The sequence below is a fragment of the Epargyreus clarus genome, unplaced genomic scaffold (assembly GCF_041222505.1).
Source record: "Epargyreus clarus isolate Ecla_fem2 unplaced genomic scaffold, WU_Ecla_fem_2.2 ptg000012l, whole genome shotgun sequence".
Lineage (NCBI taxonomy): Eukaryota > Metazoa > Arthropoda > Insecta > Lepidoptera > Hesperiidae > Epargyreus > Epargyreus clarus.
This window is the reverse complement of record NW_027332220.1, coordinates 692,917-707,786: the sequence shown is the minus strand read 5'-3', so window position 1 is coordinate 707,786 and position 14,870 is coordinate 692,917. Positions and strand designations below refer to the sequence as shown.

General features: G+C 36.2%; 1 protein-coding gene across 1 annotated transcript; it reads right to left on the bottom strand.

Moving 5' to 3' along the window:
• Window positions 1-1,004: 1,004 nt before the first annotated feature.
• Window positions 1,005-14,250, bottom strand: ImpE3 (Ecdysone-inducible gene E3). The gene is made up of 5 exons (XM_073077998.1): window positions 14,121-14,250; window positions 6,994-7,058; window positions 4,473-4,618; window positions 3,441-3,966; window positions 1,005-1,255 (listed from the first exon to the last, which is right to left on the bottom strand). The coding sequence occupies exons 2-5, from the start codon at window positions 7,048-7,050 to the stop codon at window positions 1,037-1,039; spliced, it is 948 nt and encodes a 315-aa protein (XP_072934099.1). The 5' UTR covers window positions 7,051-7,058; window positions 14,121-14,250; the 3' UTR covers window positions 1,005-1,036.
• Window positions 14,251-14,870: the final 620 nt, after the last annotated feature.

The following is a 14,870-nucleotide window of genomic DNA, read 5'->3' as shown; positions in this document are numbered from 1 at the left end:
AACATTAATGATTCAGGTGTCTGCCTGTAAATTGCGTCTGTTATCAATAATCAGTCTATCCAATGTTTTGCCAATCAAAGATCGATTTCGACAATTACTTTATACTACAAATTTTCACATTTTAATTTTTAGTATGTTATTAATAATTTTTAGTAATAGTTAGTTTCACTACGAATGTGTTGTAATACTTGAATTACATAGACCAATTTCTCAAACGCAACGCACACATATTAACAACCCAATTTTTATTCTAGACCAAACAGACATGGAATTAAATATTCATCTAGTTCTAGACATTCTAGTTCTACAGAGTATCCTTATCTTTACCTAGGATTTAGATTGTCTGGATATTTGTCCAAACTACAAAAGCAACGATGAAACTAAATTTCTCTGCAAAACAATACCCAGGGAAACTCAATATTGGCTGATACCTTAATCCAATTAACAGAGGAATTAGTTCCAATCAGACGATTCCGATCTGAAGGCAAATTGCTTTTTATTACCCTTGAAACCTTACTTGAAGTAGAAATGTTTTAAGCTAGATCTGGAATTGGTGGAGTTTGTGAGTTGCAAATAGACTTTTATATTCTTTTGGGAATTGCTATCCTAAGTTAGATCTTTATAAATATATGTGATGTGAACTTAAGAACATACGATTTAAAGTAAATTTAGGTTTCTTTGCTTACTTTTAGTGATGTTCAAGTTGCAAGTGAATATGGTTGGTTATAAAATAGTGCTATGTAAGGTTTATACCTGGTTACTGTTACTGAGGATAAGTTGAAATATTTCTCGAAAATACTGCCTTAAGACCACATGTTCAAATCAGAAAACACATTTTCATCACAAGATAGAAAAAGATGTGATGGTAACCATTTCCAAAAGTACCACCTAATCGCATATAAGTTCAGAACCCAACAACGCACACATATTAACAAACCACTCACCCATCACCACACCGTTAAAACATAAATCAAGGACAACCATTTCTACAGAAAAAACAACGATTTATCAGTTAAAATACAGTTTATATCCAGAACTAATATCTATAGACCAGTGGCTGCAAGTAGCGGAGCTCGGAGGACAGCTTGGACTCGTCCTTCGCCAGCTCCACCACCATCTCCCTGGCCCGGTTGTTCGCGTAGTCGTGGCCACAGTCCTTGCGCTCCACCATCTTGGCTAGTGCCATGCTGAGCTGGGCTCGGGCACCACCGCCGGACGATTCTACCAAGGTCTTCATCACGTCTGGAGAGAAGCCCTGGAAGTTTAGGAGTTTCTTGAGTTGTTTAGATACAAGGGTCAATAGATTGGGCAAGGTTGAAAGGTAAGATGAATTTTCTCTTAAGGTATTCGATTGGAAAGTTAAATTCCAGATATGTTTTTTTGTAATATTGAAGTAGCAACGAGCATGCAGTCCACCTGATTAATAACGCCAATGGACACCTGAAATCAACGCTAGATAAGATTAAAGTCCTATGTGAGGTCGGCCACAAATACGTTGCTACCCCTGAGGACTAAGAACACCTCGGATAGTATATCTGACTTACCACGCCCTTCAAACCGTAACATAACAGCATTGAACACTGTTGTTATTAAGCTGAAAACAGATTTGGCGGTTTTGCCTTCGGAGTCGAATGACAAACTGATATACAAGTCGAAATCATAGATATACAATGTCAATTATATTAATCACAGATAGAAATATGTATGATATTAACGTTTTGATGTCAAACTGAAATGAGATGAGCACAATTTCCAATGCCTTATAATCAGGGGTAGGTGATATTAAAAACGTCATAAATCCCATGGGGAAGTAAACAGCCCAATAAAATCGGCCATTGATTAGAGTGCTGAATGTTGACGACTCCTGGCGTATAGGGTTGCCACTTTTCAAGACTATTTAACAGAATCCAAAACCCTCACGTATGTGTTCTTTGTGTTTTCCTTCAGTAAGCACGTGATCATTAACTTTTAATGCGGACAAAGAATTCTAGAATAGAATTCTAGGCTAGAATTCAAATCTATAAACAACTTAAAATTGCGAAATAACCTGAGGTATAAGCCTTGGGTCTAAACCCAGGACTCTTAAATCGAGAGGCCGAATACCAAAAAGTTAAAGTTTATTTTATTTATGATTTTATAAAAAGAAAACATGATGTAACATGCGAGTACATGCCTCAGAATCTCCCAATATACTTAAAGGTATGAAGGTTCCTATCTAAGACATCGGGCACTGAGCCAGCATGATGTGCCAACCCTACCCATAAAAAGGGATTTATGCCAGATTTACGACAGATATAAGTGACGTTACGACATTTTCGATTTAGGGGGCAATAACAATGACTGTGCCTTCAAACTAGATTCGAAGTTGCATGTCATCCTACGGCGAATCATATCATCTGAAAGTCTTTGAAGGTGGTAAAACCCTTTGAAGTTCGACACCGGTGGCACCACCACCACACCTATTTCGGCTTAATAACAGTGTTAAGCGTTGCTGTGTTCTGGTTTGAAGGGTGTGATAAGGAAGAGATACTTTTCCGAGGCGTTCCAGCTTAGTCCTCAGGGGTAGGGGTGCTTCTGAGGCCGACCTCAGGTAGGATCTTATCCGATCTGAGGTTGATTACGGACGTCCATGGGTGGCAGTAGCCACTGACTGTCAGATGGGCTGCATGCTCGTCTACTAATACTATATTATTATAAAACAAAAAGGACTTTGAAGGTGGTAGAACCCTTTGTGGTTCGATTCCGGCGGCACCACCGCCACACCTATTTCTACCTAATAACAGCAGTGTTAAGCGCTGCTGTGTACTGGTTTGAAGGGCGTGGTAAGGGAGACTGCTATCCGAGGCTTGCCATAAAATATTTAATGACTAAATTAATTTAAAGGCACTAAATTAACGAAAGATGTTAACTTTTGCAATGTCATTTGTAAAATTATGACCATACCCATGCTGTTATAAAGATTTTACGAACTTTTTATATCGACTCGATTTTATTGCAATTACTTAATTGAGATCCTAATCGGGTATAACTTGTTTTAATAAAAAAAAAAAAAAAATGACGATATTATTTGTCTCTCACGAATTCCTCAACATATTTAATGTTAATATCTTATTTGATTATTTTAAGTTAATAATAGAACTTTTGACGGTGATAGCCTATTGGTTAAGACTCGGTCTCTGCATCTACATTATGTTAGATCACTATTTTTATTTATTAAGGGCATTAACCACATCACACAAAAATAGTGTGATTAGGTTCGAACCTCAGACCATCCGATAAAGAGGCCGAGTATTTACCAGTAGGCTATCACTGCTACAGTATCTCTGCCTAAACTACAACAAACCACTGTTTTAACAAAGAAATAAATGTAACGGTAGTGCTTTGTCAAAGTATGCAGAGGTGCACCAATTTCGAAAACTTCAAAAAATTAAAAAACTTACACTGTAATCCGAAAGCCTTTGCCTCTTAGCTTCCCTGCTCAGAAGATCATACAGCAGCAAAAGTCTTAGGTTCGAACCTGAGAGTTTTCCTTTAGACGAAACTTCTGGTGGGTTCGCCCTCAGCCCATCCCAAACATCGACCAACCTCTCATCATCAGGATCATTCGCCATCCTTATCATTTCCCTTACATTCGGAGAGAGATACTGAAGATTTTCTTCATTTATTTCTTCTTCATTATAACTATCTGATCGTGATATCTTGTCTACTTGGGCGTCGAAGTGTGGTGGAAGTAAGTGTTGAACGTTTGGAGTCGGGTCCACTATAGGCTGGACTTCATCGTTATGCGCAGCCAATAATGGCTCTTCTGTCCTCTTCTCTTGGGGCTCGATTAGCGTGTATTCAGAATTGTTTTCCATTGGAAGAAGGACGAACCGATGGTTGTTCTTAGCGGTGATCCGTTCTGAAGGTTTTGGTGGTGAGGCTGGAGCGTAGAAGCCTGGCTTGTGATAGCGTGTCGTTTGGTCCCTGGAAATATGTGTAAGATTTTGTTATCTACAATACGTTTTTCAAATATTTAATAATGATTGTGGTTTGTAAACGCGTCGTAATTTTAATTTTTCCGAGGAACAAAGTTAAGGTACTTGGAGTGTGATCAAATCACATGAAATAGGTACATCACAGTTCGGTAAAGTTAACGTGATATTATCGAAAGAAGTTACCGATTTCAGGCAACTTTAGAGATAGTTATTAATATCACACGTTATAAAAATAGTTCAAAGAACATTTATGAATATAACAGAAGAAAGAAAATTATTTAAAGAAACATGCAAAAATACAAACCAATTGTTAGTATAAAATAAAGAAAGATATAAATACAAGAAGGAACATTGGTTTACATTAACAAAAAAAATAAAAAAATATAGTAAAATAGAAATAAGAAGAAGGCGAAAGAAGTACAGACCAAACAAGCAAGAAAAAAATCCATAAACCTCAGACCAGAGAGGCTGGCAAAGTAGTCATTTGTCACATACAGTGGTTTAGGGGTTGTAGTGGTCTTCGGGGGAGGGGTCTCGTCTTTCGACTCGAACGCCATCTGGTCCGTGAGGTGGGCGATCACCTGCATCGTCACTGGTAGGAACGAGTCGGAGAGCTGGACTGATTGCTTTGCTGTTTCCACCTGGAAATATAATGGGGTTTTGTTATTTTAACGAAGTAGCAGAGGAGCATGTAGTTAACCTGATGTTAAGTAGCTACTGCTGGACATGGACATCTGCAATCAACCCCAGACAAGGCCAGATTCCCAGCTAAGATCGGACACAGTAGCACCGCTATCCCTGAGGACTAAGCCGGAATACCTCGGATGAGTATGTCTCCCTTACCACACCCTTCAAACTAGAACGCAGCAGCGCTTAAAAGTTCAAGTTGAAGAGTTCAATTCTAACTGGTTTATTACCTACAGATGACCATGGCCACTACATTAAATCTTTTTCTACAGGAAGAGGGGAGAAAGATAACAGTTACAGAAAGAGAGAAAGTTATTGCACATCCTTAAAATATCTTGTATATTTTATTACCCTTAATAAATACGCTTATCTTTATTACCTCTTTCACCCGAATTTATACACATGCGATTAAAATTATGACGAGTTTTGGTGGTGATAGCTGAATGTTCTCATAACTTTTTAACACACTAAATAACATTATTCATGATGTTATTAAATAAATACATAGAGATTAAACCCATTGTTAAGATTTTACGTCTCCATACTGTTGTTGTTAAGTTATTTACCTATCTTATATACCTAAATAAAGATTTATTCCGTACTAACTTGTTCGCTTGTTAAACAAAAAAAAAATGAATATGTGCATGATAAATTAAAGGTATTTTGTGTGTCACAGTTTTGAAGTAGAATAAACAGCAATATCATTCAGTAACTTTCGAAAACACTACCAATCTATTCATTTAGTTAAGCACAAACCTCATTAACCAAAACTCATTAAGATATTTTAGTAGGTTAAGTCATTTGCTAAATGTCTTAATAGTAAATGTTTTGGCAAGGAATATGTAACTCACATATCGCACAGTTCAATACTTACTATCTGCTTTCATATATATTTCATATTATATATTTAAAAGTATATATTTGCCTTTTTTATTGACGCTGACGCGCGCCGTGGGAGCGATTCCGATTCTGCTGCATGAGCAATCTTGGGTGAAAGAGCGGGGATGACATTAATTGTGATGTGTGTAAGCAGGGGCAATTTCCTAGATCGGCCCTACGGCAAGGTGGCAGGAGCGTGAGGCCATCCTTGGTCCCTGCCGCCATAACCAAAGCAGGTCAACATACACTGGAACACTGCACCACAGGCAAGTTTGTAGGGATACTCCCGATATCGGCACAACCGCCATGCACCCTAATTGCTCCTGCGGTAGATGTGTTAGTATCCCGTCTTATGTGGGATCTTTATCGCACTAAAACCAATGGCCGTCCGTGGCGCTGGATAGAGAATCCTGGGATCTTTAAAGGAACGCAACCTCTAAGAGCGCCCCCGAAAGCCCCCTTTTAGTTATCCCTTACGACAGTCAGAGGATACCGTAGCCCTATTCTGGTCCCAGAACTACAGGGACTACAAATAATACCTTATTCTTTATAACTAATACTTTGAAGGTGTTACCTAAGCAGAGGTATATTATACAAGTTCCAACTCAAAGCTTAGTGGTAGAAACGGATCTGCCGCTTTCAGAATAAGGATCTTGCGTTGATTTATCGCTATCGATTTATCGCTCATGAGTCGCAGGTGCCTTACCATCTTACCATCAGACGGCACAATTTACCTATTATAATAAATCATGACCAGAATACAACTATTATGGTATATGGCTCTTTAAATATCTAAGTATATTACAGCAATATCACAGCAAATACTCGTAGTATAAGATAAGTAGGTATTGTCCTGAAACAGACAAGCAAAAACGAAACTTTCATTAAATGAAAGTGTCACCTGAATAAAGTCTGCCCAATTCTATTGTTAAGTTAATTTCTTGAAAGTGAAGACTAATGAATATTCATTATTGCGTACTGTTGAAACTAGACAATCACCTTCAAATTTAGGTCTAGAGTTCTAGACTCAGTTTGGAAACTGTACACTTTAGCGAATAAATTAAGGTTGGGAGATATTTGGCTTAATTTGAATGAACATTATTACAATCTTATCAATGTAAGGCACAAGATTAGTGTGTTGCAACGTTTGACGTATTGGTCTGATTTGTGAAAGGGTTCCAGGTTTGATTCCCAAAATAAACATTAAAATAATAAAATTTTAGTGATATTTGCTAAGCTTGAATGGGTCACAGTCTCATTTTAAGCGTGGATACGTCGATGTGACTGTACGGTTCCGGGTTTGATTTCCGACCAGATATATATTTAAATGATTTTAAATTTTTGTTCTAAGTATGGGTGTCTTTGCCTTGTTTGTGTGCATCGCAACCAGAATACGGAGAATCGAGTTGGACCCTGACTCTAAGGCTTGTGTTTATATTAGTCGACTTACCAAAGCAATATTGCTGACATGCAACAGTGCCGCTGCTAAAAGCACACGCCGAAACATTTTGAGCTCTGAAACAAAAATTTTTTTTGTTTTTAGTTGCGCTAAAGTATTTTTTGAGTTTGATTGCTTGTTTGTTCGCTTGCTCGTAAATAATCTTAAAGAATCTTTAAGTGACTCACAACTGATGAATTTTTCACAAAACGATATCAAATAATAATAACTAATAATATTAACTTTTCTAAAATGTTTACTCAGAGTATAGTTGACATAACAAAGCTGCTTAGACACGGCCTCTGCCTGTCAAAATACTCTTTACAAAACTATGTCTGACACGACACGTTGAATGTCTGTAATAACCTAATAACCATTTGTAACTCTTTGTGGTTGGACTCCAATGACACCGCGACAGCTATTTCTACCTAATAACAGCAGTCTCCAGCAGCTTAGTCTTCAGGGAGAACGGCGTACCTGTGGCTTACTTCACGTAGGAATCTACTCTTATCTGGGGTTGATTACAGATGACCATGGGCAGCAGTAGTCACTTACCAAGTCGACTGCATGCTCATCTTCTACTCCTATATTACATAAAGCAAACATCAAAATCGAAATCACGTCACGCGTACGGCATAAAAGTTAAAATATAAGCAACCGCTTCAAGTTGTTAGGGTCATAAACTTTATCGCTCGTAAAACAAGTATAAATCAAGCATGGTAAGTGGTTGTCAGGTGAATTGAGGGTTGAATGATCGTGGATTTACAGGACTTATAAGTTTTGCGAGGATTGATTCGCAATGCGGTGCTTTGATATTCGCCCATATTATATTAGCGGTTATCATACCATATGGCGCGCAAAGGATCCCGGGTTCGATCCCCGGCCAGACAGATATCTAAATGATGAATTTAGATTTCTGTTTCTGGGCCTGGGTCTTTATGTATTTGTCTATGTGTGTCCATGGCACCCACGACACAGGGAATCCTAGTGTGATGACTGGTGAGGCTATGATCGTAGAAAGTGTATATTTTTTTCAATATCTACATATTATATACACGTATGTTTCTATGTATGTATTTCAGGCAGTGCAGGCCTTATTGTTGATCCTGAAACTACCAAACTGCTTACAATTTTGTTAGCAGCTATAAAGTTTATCGCTCGTAAAAAAGTATAAATATCAAGCATGGTAAGTGGTTGTCAGGTGAATCGAGGGTTAGGTTGTATGATAGTAGACTTATAGGGCTTATAAGTTTTGCGGTGATTTGATATTTGACTATATTATATTGGAAAAAAAATTTAGGAAATAGCAGTATAGCAGTAAATTTTGTGCTTTGCGACGGTTCTGTATAAGAGCTAGAGCAAGAAGTAATTATTATACGATTAAATTTAAAACAGAGTTTATCTACAGCATTCTATTTTAGGTTTACAAAAAGTTATAATATCCAACAATATTTGATTCAATTACTTTAGCGTAGCGAAAAAATTCTAAGTCTATGATTATTTCATACTTATAAGACGACCCGCGTGGCAGAGCGCTTATCATACTAGGCCGACGTGCAAAGGGTTCCAGGTTCGATCCCCGGCGAGACAGGCATCGAAATGTTGAATTTAGATATCAATTCTGGGTCTGGGTGTTTGATCTACGATAGAGACAATCTTAGTGTAGGGCTGCGAGTGTAAAAATCGTATATTCTTCAACATCTATATATATGTAGGTATCTATCTATATTATAAAGAGGAAAACTTTGTTCGTTTGTTTGATTATAATGAATAGGCTCAAAAACTACTGGACCGATTTTAAAAATTCTTTCACCATTCGAAAGCTACATTATCCACGAGTAACATAGGCTATATTTTATATGAAATATATTTGATAAATAGATTTTGAGGCAGTACAAGGTTTTCCGGGTCAGCTAGTCTACTATACAGACAGTGATGGCCTTATTGTTGATACTCAATGGGGGATTCTAAAGTTAAAATGGCAGGCACGTCTGGGATTTCAAATCTGCGTATTTGAAATAGATATAAAATATCGCTTGGTTTAACGATGTAGAAAAACATCGTAAGGGAACTTATACGCGTGAGAGTTATTTAAAAAAGCTTTCTAAAGGCGTGTGAAGTGAGGTTCTGTACCTCTTGCTATCCTACTGCTGGGCATGGGTCTCCTCTCAGAGTGAGAGGGGTTTAGGTCTTAGTCCACCGCGCTGGCCAATTGCGAATTGGTAAATTTCACACACTTTTGACATTTTTTAAAAAGTACTATAAGGTTCTTCAGGTCTCAGGTAAAGGTTTTCCATGACCTGTAAAACAAGTGACAGTTAATTGGTAATACGCATATATTTTTAAAACAATCACGGGCCCGGGAGTCGACCCTCAGACATCCTAATTAATAGAACGAATTTCAACCCGTCATTGTCAGCAGATTAATAAAATTATTATAACTAATACACCAATCAGTAAAATAAACAGTCACCAAAGGGTCTAAGACCAGTCCTAGTTCTAGACCAGATTAATCCAGTTAGATAGTACCGTTATACCCATTTAAGACATTGTATCTAGAAAGTGGACCGCGATTTACATTGCAAGGAAACTTATTGTGTCTAACTTGGTAGATAGTTGAGAAATATCGCCTTTCTACGTGAGACAACGGGTTGTAGATATCAGTAAATATATAGGTATTTTTATAGGAAAGAGACTGGCTGTATGTAAGTATGGAATACATAGGTTATATAGGTTTCCTATAGTCTAAAAGACATATATGCGATGTACCTATAATGTACTTTTTAAGGAATGAACAAAAGATAATTTATATTTAAAAAAGTTTTTAAAAAGTACCTTTAAAATACCCCTCTCAGAAGACCCTCTCATTAGATACCATTATCATGGCACATAGAAAATAATATTGGATCGCCATCTTTGTGAATTTAATATGGAGAATGTTACATTTAGAATGGAGACTATATATTTTAATATGAAAAATATTAAATATAGAATAACGTCACTGAAGTAATCATGCATAGTCATTTAAACGTGTAATCGAAATTTAAGCTCAATTATTTGGGTTAATTAATTTAGTTGAAAGATTTGACTAATATTTACATACAAAAACAAAGAAAAGTTAAATAAAAGATTTTTAAAACATACTTAGATGTCTTACTTCAACTTCAACTGCAAATATTTTCACGTCAATTTATTTAATACCCCATTCCATGGCGAAGCGGGATTCCTAACAAACGTCTTGTTAGCTGTGATGGATGTGATTGACAGAACGTCTAGTTTGTTATCCACTAGTATTTTATTATCAACCCACAGCAACTAACTAAAGAAAACTACTAGTTAGACGTTTGAAATTGCTTATTTACCATAATCTATGATGTAAAAAAATGCGAGTCAACCTCGCATATGGAGGATTCCGTACCACCAATGTTTTTTTGTGGTATCTCTTTATTTTAGTATTTGTTATCATAGCAGCCATAGAAGTAAATGCATTGAGAAAATTAGATCTGTCTATTACGGTTTAATAGATAAAGCGAAAAACGCCGTAAGGCGATTTCTTGCATGTCGACTCCCATTTAATTTTTTTTTTATGTTCAGTATTTATTATTATAGCAGCAACTATTGCATATATTTTGTGAAAAATTCAAGTGTCTGACTATTAGGGTGCCAGAGATAGAGCTCTGTAACGGACGGACAGATGGACGGTGGAGGCTTAGTTAATAGGGTTCTCTGTTAAACCTTTGAGTACGGCGCCCTACAAAGAAACAAATAGGTATAGAGTAACGTGATATAAACCAATATAGTTCGACCGAAGAGATATGGCCATACTTATTTTTAGTGCGAAGCAGTTCGGTGGAACGATACGTATGCCGACTGACTTAGATATGACTTTTAAAGGTGGTAGAACCCTTCGTGGTTCTACCTAATAACAGCAGTGTTAGGCACTGCTGTGTTTTGGTAAGGGAAACATACTTTTCCGTGGCATTTCACCTTAATTCTTAGGTGTAGCAATCGGTGAATCTGTATGAAGTTATTGATGTTCAAGTCTATTTAAAATTAATAGGACTCTGATCTTATTTGCTTTCATTACAAAAACAGATGTAGGCGGCTATGACCACTTATCAGGTAGACTTCACGCAGGACTTCTCCTACTTGAAATCCATAGAAAAATAACTTGTTTATTAGTCCTTAACTAAAGTGATATGTATTAGGTATGTATACATATTTTGTTTTCATCCGAAACACATCAACAAATGTCTTAATTTATTCCAAACAAGTTCTTATACAACAAGTTTGTTCAATTAAATATGACCTTAAGTCACCTCAAAACAGACGAGATAATAATATAGCTGTTATTATAGTAGTATGAAATATTTTACTTGCATTTTAGAAGTAGAAGATTAAAATTCCAATTATGTCTAATTGCATTGAATTAATTATCTCTTAGTTGTTTAAGAGCAAAAGAAAACCTATTCCCAAAAATTTTAGGTCGAAAGCACACTTGGTACGATGGACTATAGTCTTAAATATACCCTTTTTATTCTAGAAAGAGACCCCCGCCCAGCAGTAGCCATAGAATTGGCTGATGAAGACAATTAAGCTGAAATTGATTAACTTTCCACGGTCTAAACATTTTCTAAAAAAGAAACATAAGTTACTCTTTATATCATCAACTAACTGCTAGTCATCAACTAACTGCTAGTCATAAATACGTATAGATATCTCACCGCCTTGTAATTGAAGGAAGCCATTAAATGACTTGGCTGTCATGGTGTAATTTACGCGGAACAATGCCGACAGGCGCAGTTAACACACGAAATCGAAGAAAAAGTGCGAAGAAATATCGTTTCTTTCGTAAATGATCTAAAAACTACATTTTTTAATATTTTTCGAACACGAAAATAATTGATAGTGACAATTCTCAAAGGTTACATTTTCTTGTTAGGAGCGATTAATTTTTACTAATCTATACTGCTAGTCCAATCAACATCGATCTAGCCATTTCAGAGATAAGCAGACAAACAGTCAGACAAAAAAATGCTTTTTTGTTATATATGTTTGCTGTATATAAGTATCTTTCATACAAATTTAGAAAAAGGCAACTATTTTGATACTACAAATAGACATTTTTTGTATAGATGTATCCATACCCATAACTTGAAATATACATTGAAAGTACGTTGAACGGAGCCTAGTACCGTTACAATGTTTACATTGCTAATAGAAGCGACGAACCTACTCGAAATTACATTTATACTTCTTAATACCCGCGTTAATAATAATAGTGTTCAGCATACCGGTCTGATGCGTGGGTCCCGGGTTCGATCCCCGGCCAGACAGATCTGAATGATTTATTTATTTTATCGTAAATTTAGATATCTGTTTCTGGGTCTGGATCTTTGTATTTGTCTATGTATGTGTCTATGGCACTAATGGAATCCTTGTGTGTGTGTAGTGGGGCTGTGCGTATAGAAAGCGTTTTTTTACTCTATATTATAATAGGTCATACACACAAACACAAAAAAAACACCCAGACCCAGAAAGGACCTTAATTCATAATTTATAGCCTCGCCGGAGATTGAACCCTGACTCAGACCGGTATGGTAACCGCCACGTCGTAAAATATTCACTAAAACCTTAGGTATCTAATAAATTTAAATGCCAGGATTGCTCATTTTTATGTAAAAGGTATTTTTAGTGGAGCTTTTATTAGCTTCATTTATATAATGTAGGAGTAGCAGACGAGCATGCAGTCCACCTAATTCTAAGTAGCTACTGCCGCCCATGAACATCTATAATAAACTCCAGATAGGATTAGAAGGTAAGAACCACATTCTGGTACCAAATTCTGGTAGGAACCAGAGGTCGGCCACACATGCGCCGCTACTCCTGAAGACTAAGCTAGAACGCCTTAGAAAAGTGCGTCTCCCTTACCACACCCTTCAAACCAGACCACAGCAGCGCTTATCACTGCTGTTAGCCTCCGGTGGTTGTTAGGTTCCGGTGGGCCTACCACCACACCCATTTCCATCTAATAACAGCTATGTTCCGACTTGAACAATGTGTTAAGAGACATACTTATCCGAGGCATTCCAACTTAGTTCGCCGGGGTAGCAACACAGCAATTACAGATCTAATAACAGCAGTGTCAAGCGCTGCTGTGTTCTGGTTTAAAGGGTGTGGTAAGGGAGACATACTTTTCCGAGGCATTCCAGCTTAGTCCTCAGAGGTAGCGTCACATGTGTGGCCGACCTCAGCTAGGAATATCCAATCCTATCTGGAGTTGATTACAGATATCCATGAGAAGCAGTAGTTACCATTAGGTGGGTAGCCTCCTTGTTTGCTATTGCTATATTTTAAAAAATTGCAACAGCTTTTTACAATATTTATGTATCTCTTACATAATTCTTTAAATATTAACTTTTCTTATTCAATTTTGTTTTCTCAAAAAAAAGTCAATTAGATGCTTTAAAAATATATCGTTTTTTTCTATGAATAATGTATTTATTTCTATTAATAATGTATTTCCATTAATATAAATTTAAAGGCCAGAAATTTTGTTTGCAAACTCTAGGGACAAAATATTATTACTATTTACTTAAAACATGTTTTATTTACAAAGAAAACATTTACAATATTTTTGTATTATACAAATGATAAATGTTTATTTATACTAAAAATGTACAATCTAGATAAACCCGGTTAGCTGCCTATTTCCCGTGGGAATCACAGGATAAAATGCAAGATACATGTAAAACAGTCCTACAAATGCAAAGTTGTACCTATAAAAAATCAAGTTAACTCTTTTAATACTATTAGAATTTTATGCATATAAACATGTTTTTTGTACATTTTTGAGCATTTTGTGTTTAATTATTAGCATGTCCTAAAGTCTAAACTGGTTGACTAATTTTAACATAATCCAACGAGGATTTGTCTAAATTGTGGAAGTGACATAGGCTACATTACATTCCATAACAGTTAATTATTTTTAAGTAATCGGGTTATTTGAATATGTAATAACTACTACTTTTAAAATAAGAAAAATAAGATCCTTTTATTTTTCTTTTTTTTATCATATTTTTACATAGTAATTTTATGATTTCCAAACGCATTTAAATAAAATTATTGTAATCACTCACCACTCCAATTCTTTCAAAAATAAAGACACCAACTTTTTCAAAAATACTTTTTTCAAAATTATATTTCAAACGCGTGCGTTAGGTGCGCGTGCGCCACGGTACTGCCCCAGCATCCTAGAGGATAATGACCTTTGCTGTGGTCAAAGGATCTATATAGAGTTGTATATAGAGCTGCTAATTTTGTAACGCCACGTAGCTCGTGCAATGTTAGGAATAATTTTGAAGTTGCTAGCTGCGTTAAAGATTATTTACAATAATAATATTTATTTTAATGTGTTAAAGTATTTATAGAAAATATAAAATCTAGGTGTAGATGACAATATTTATAAATGCATGTATGTATTTTGTATGACTAAGAAACGGGGCACGGCTTCACAATACTCGCTTTCAAAAATAAAAAATAAATACAATATTTGAATACTATAAACTTGTTTAAAAAGCGAATACAACATTTTTGGTTGTTTCGATTTTTTCTCATAAAATTAGATTTAAGGTCCAAAAATACCCTTTTTAGTAACGGACATTATTTAAGAAATATTAAAAATCCTTAGCACACCCCTTTTATTAAAATTTATTCTTATTTTAAAGGTGGTAGAACCCTTTGTGGTTCGACTCCGGCGGCACCACCGCCACACCTATTTCTACCTAATAACATCAGTGTTAAGCGCTGCTGTGTTCCAGTTTGAAGGGTGTGGTAAGGGAGACAGACTTTTCCGAGGCGTTCCAGCTTAGTCCTCAGGGGTAGCGGCG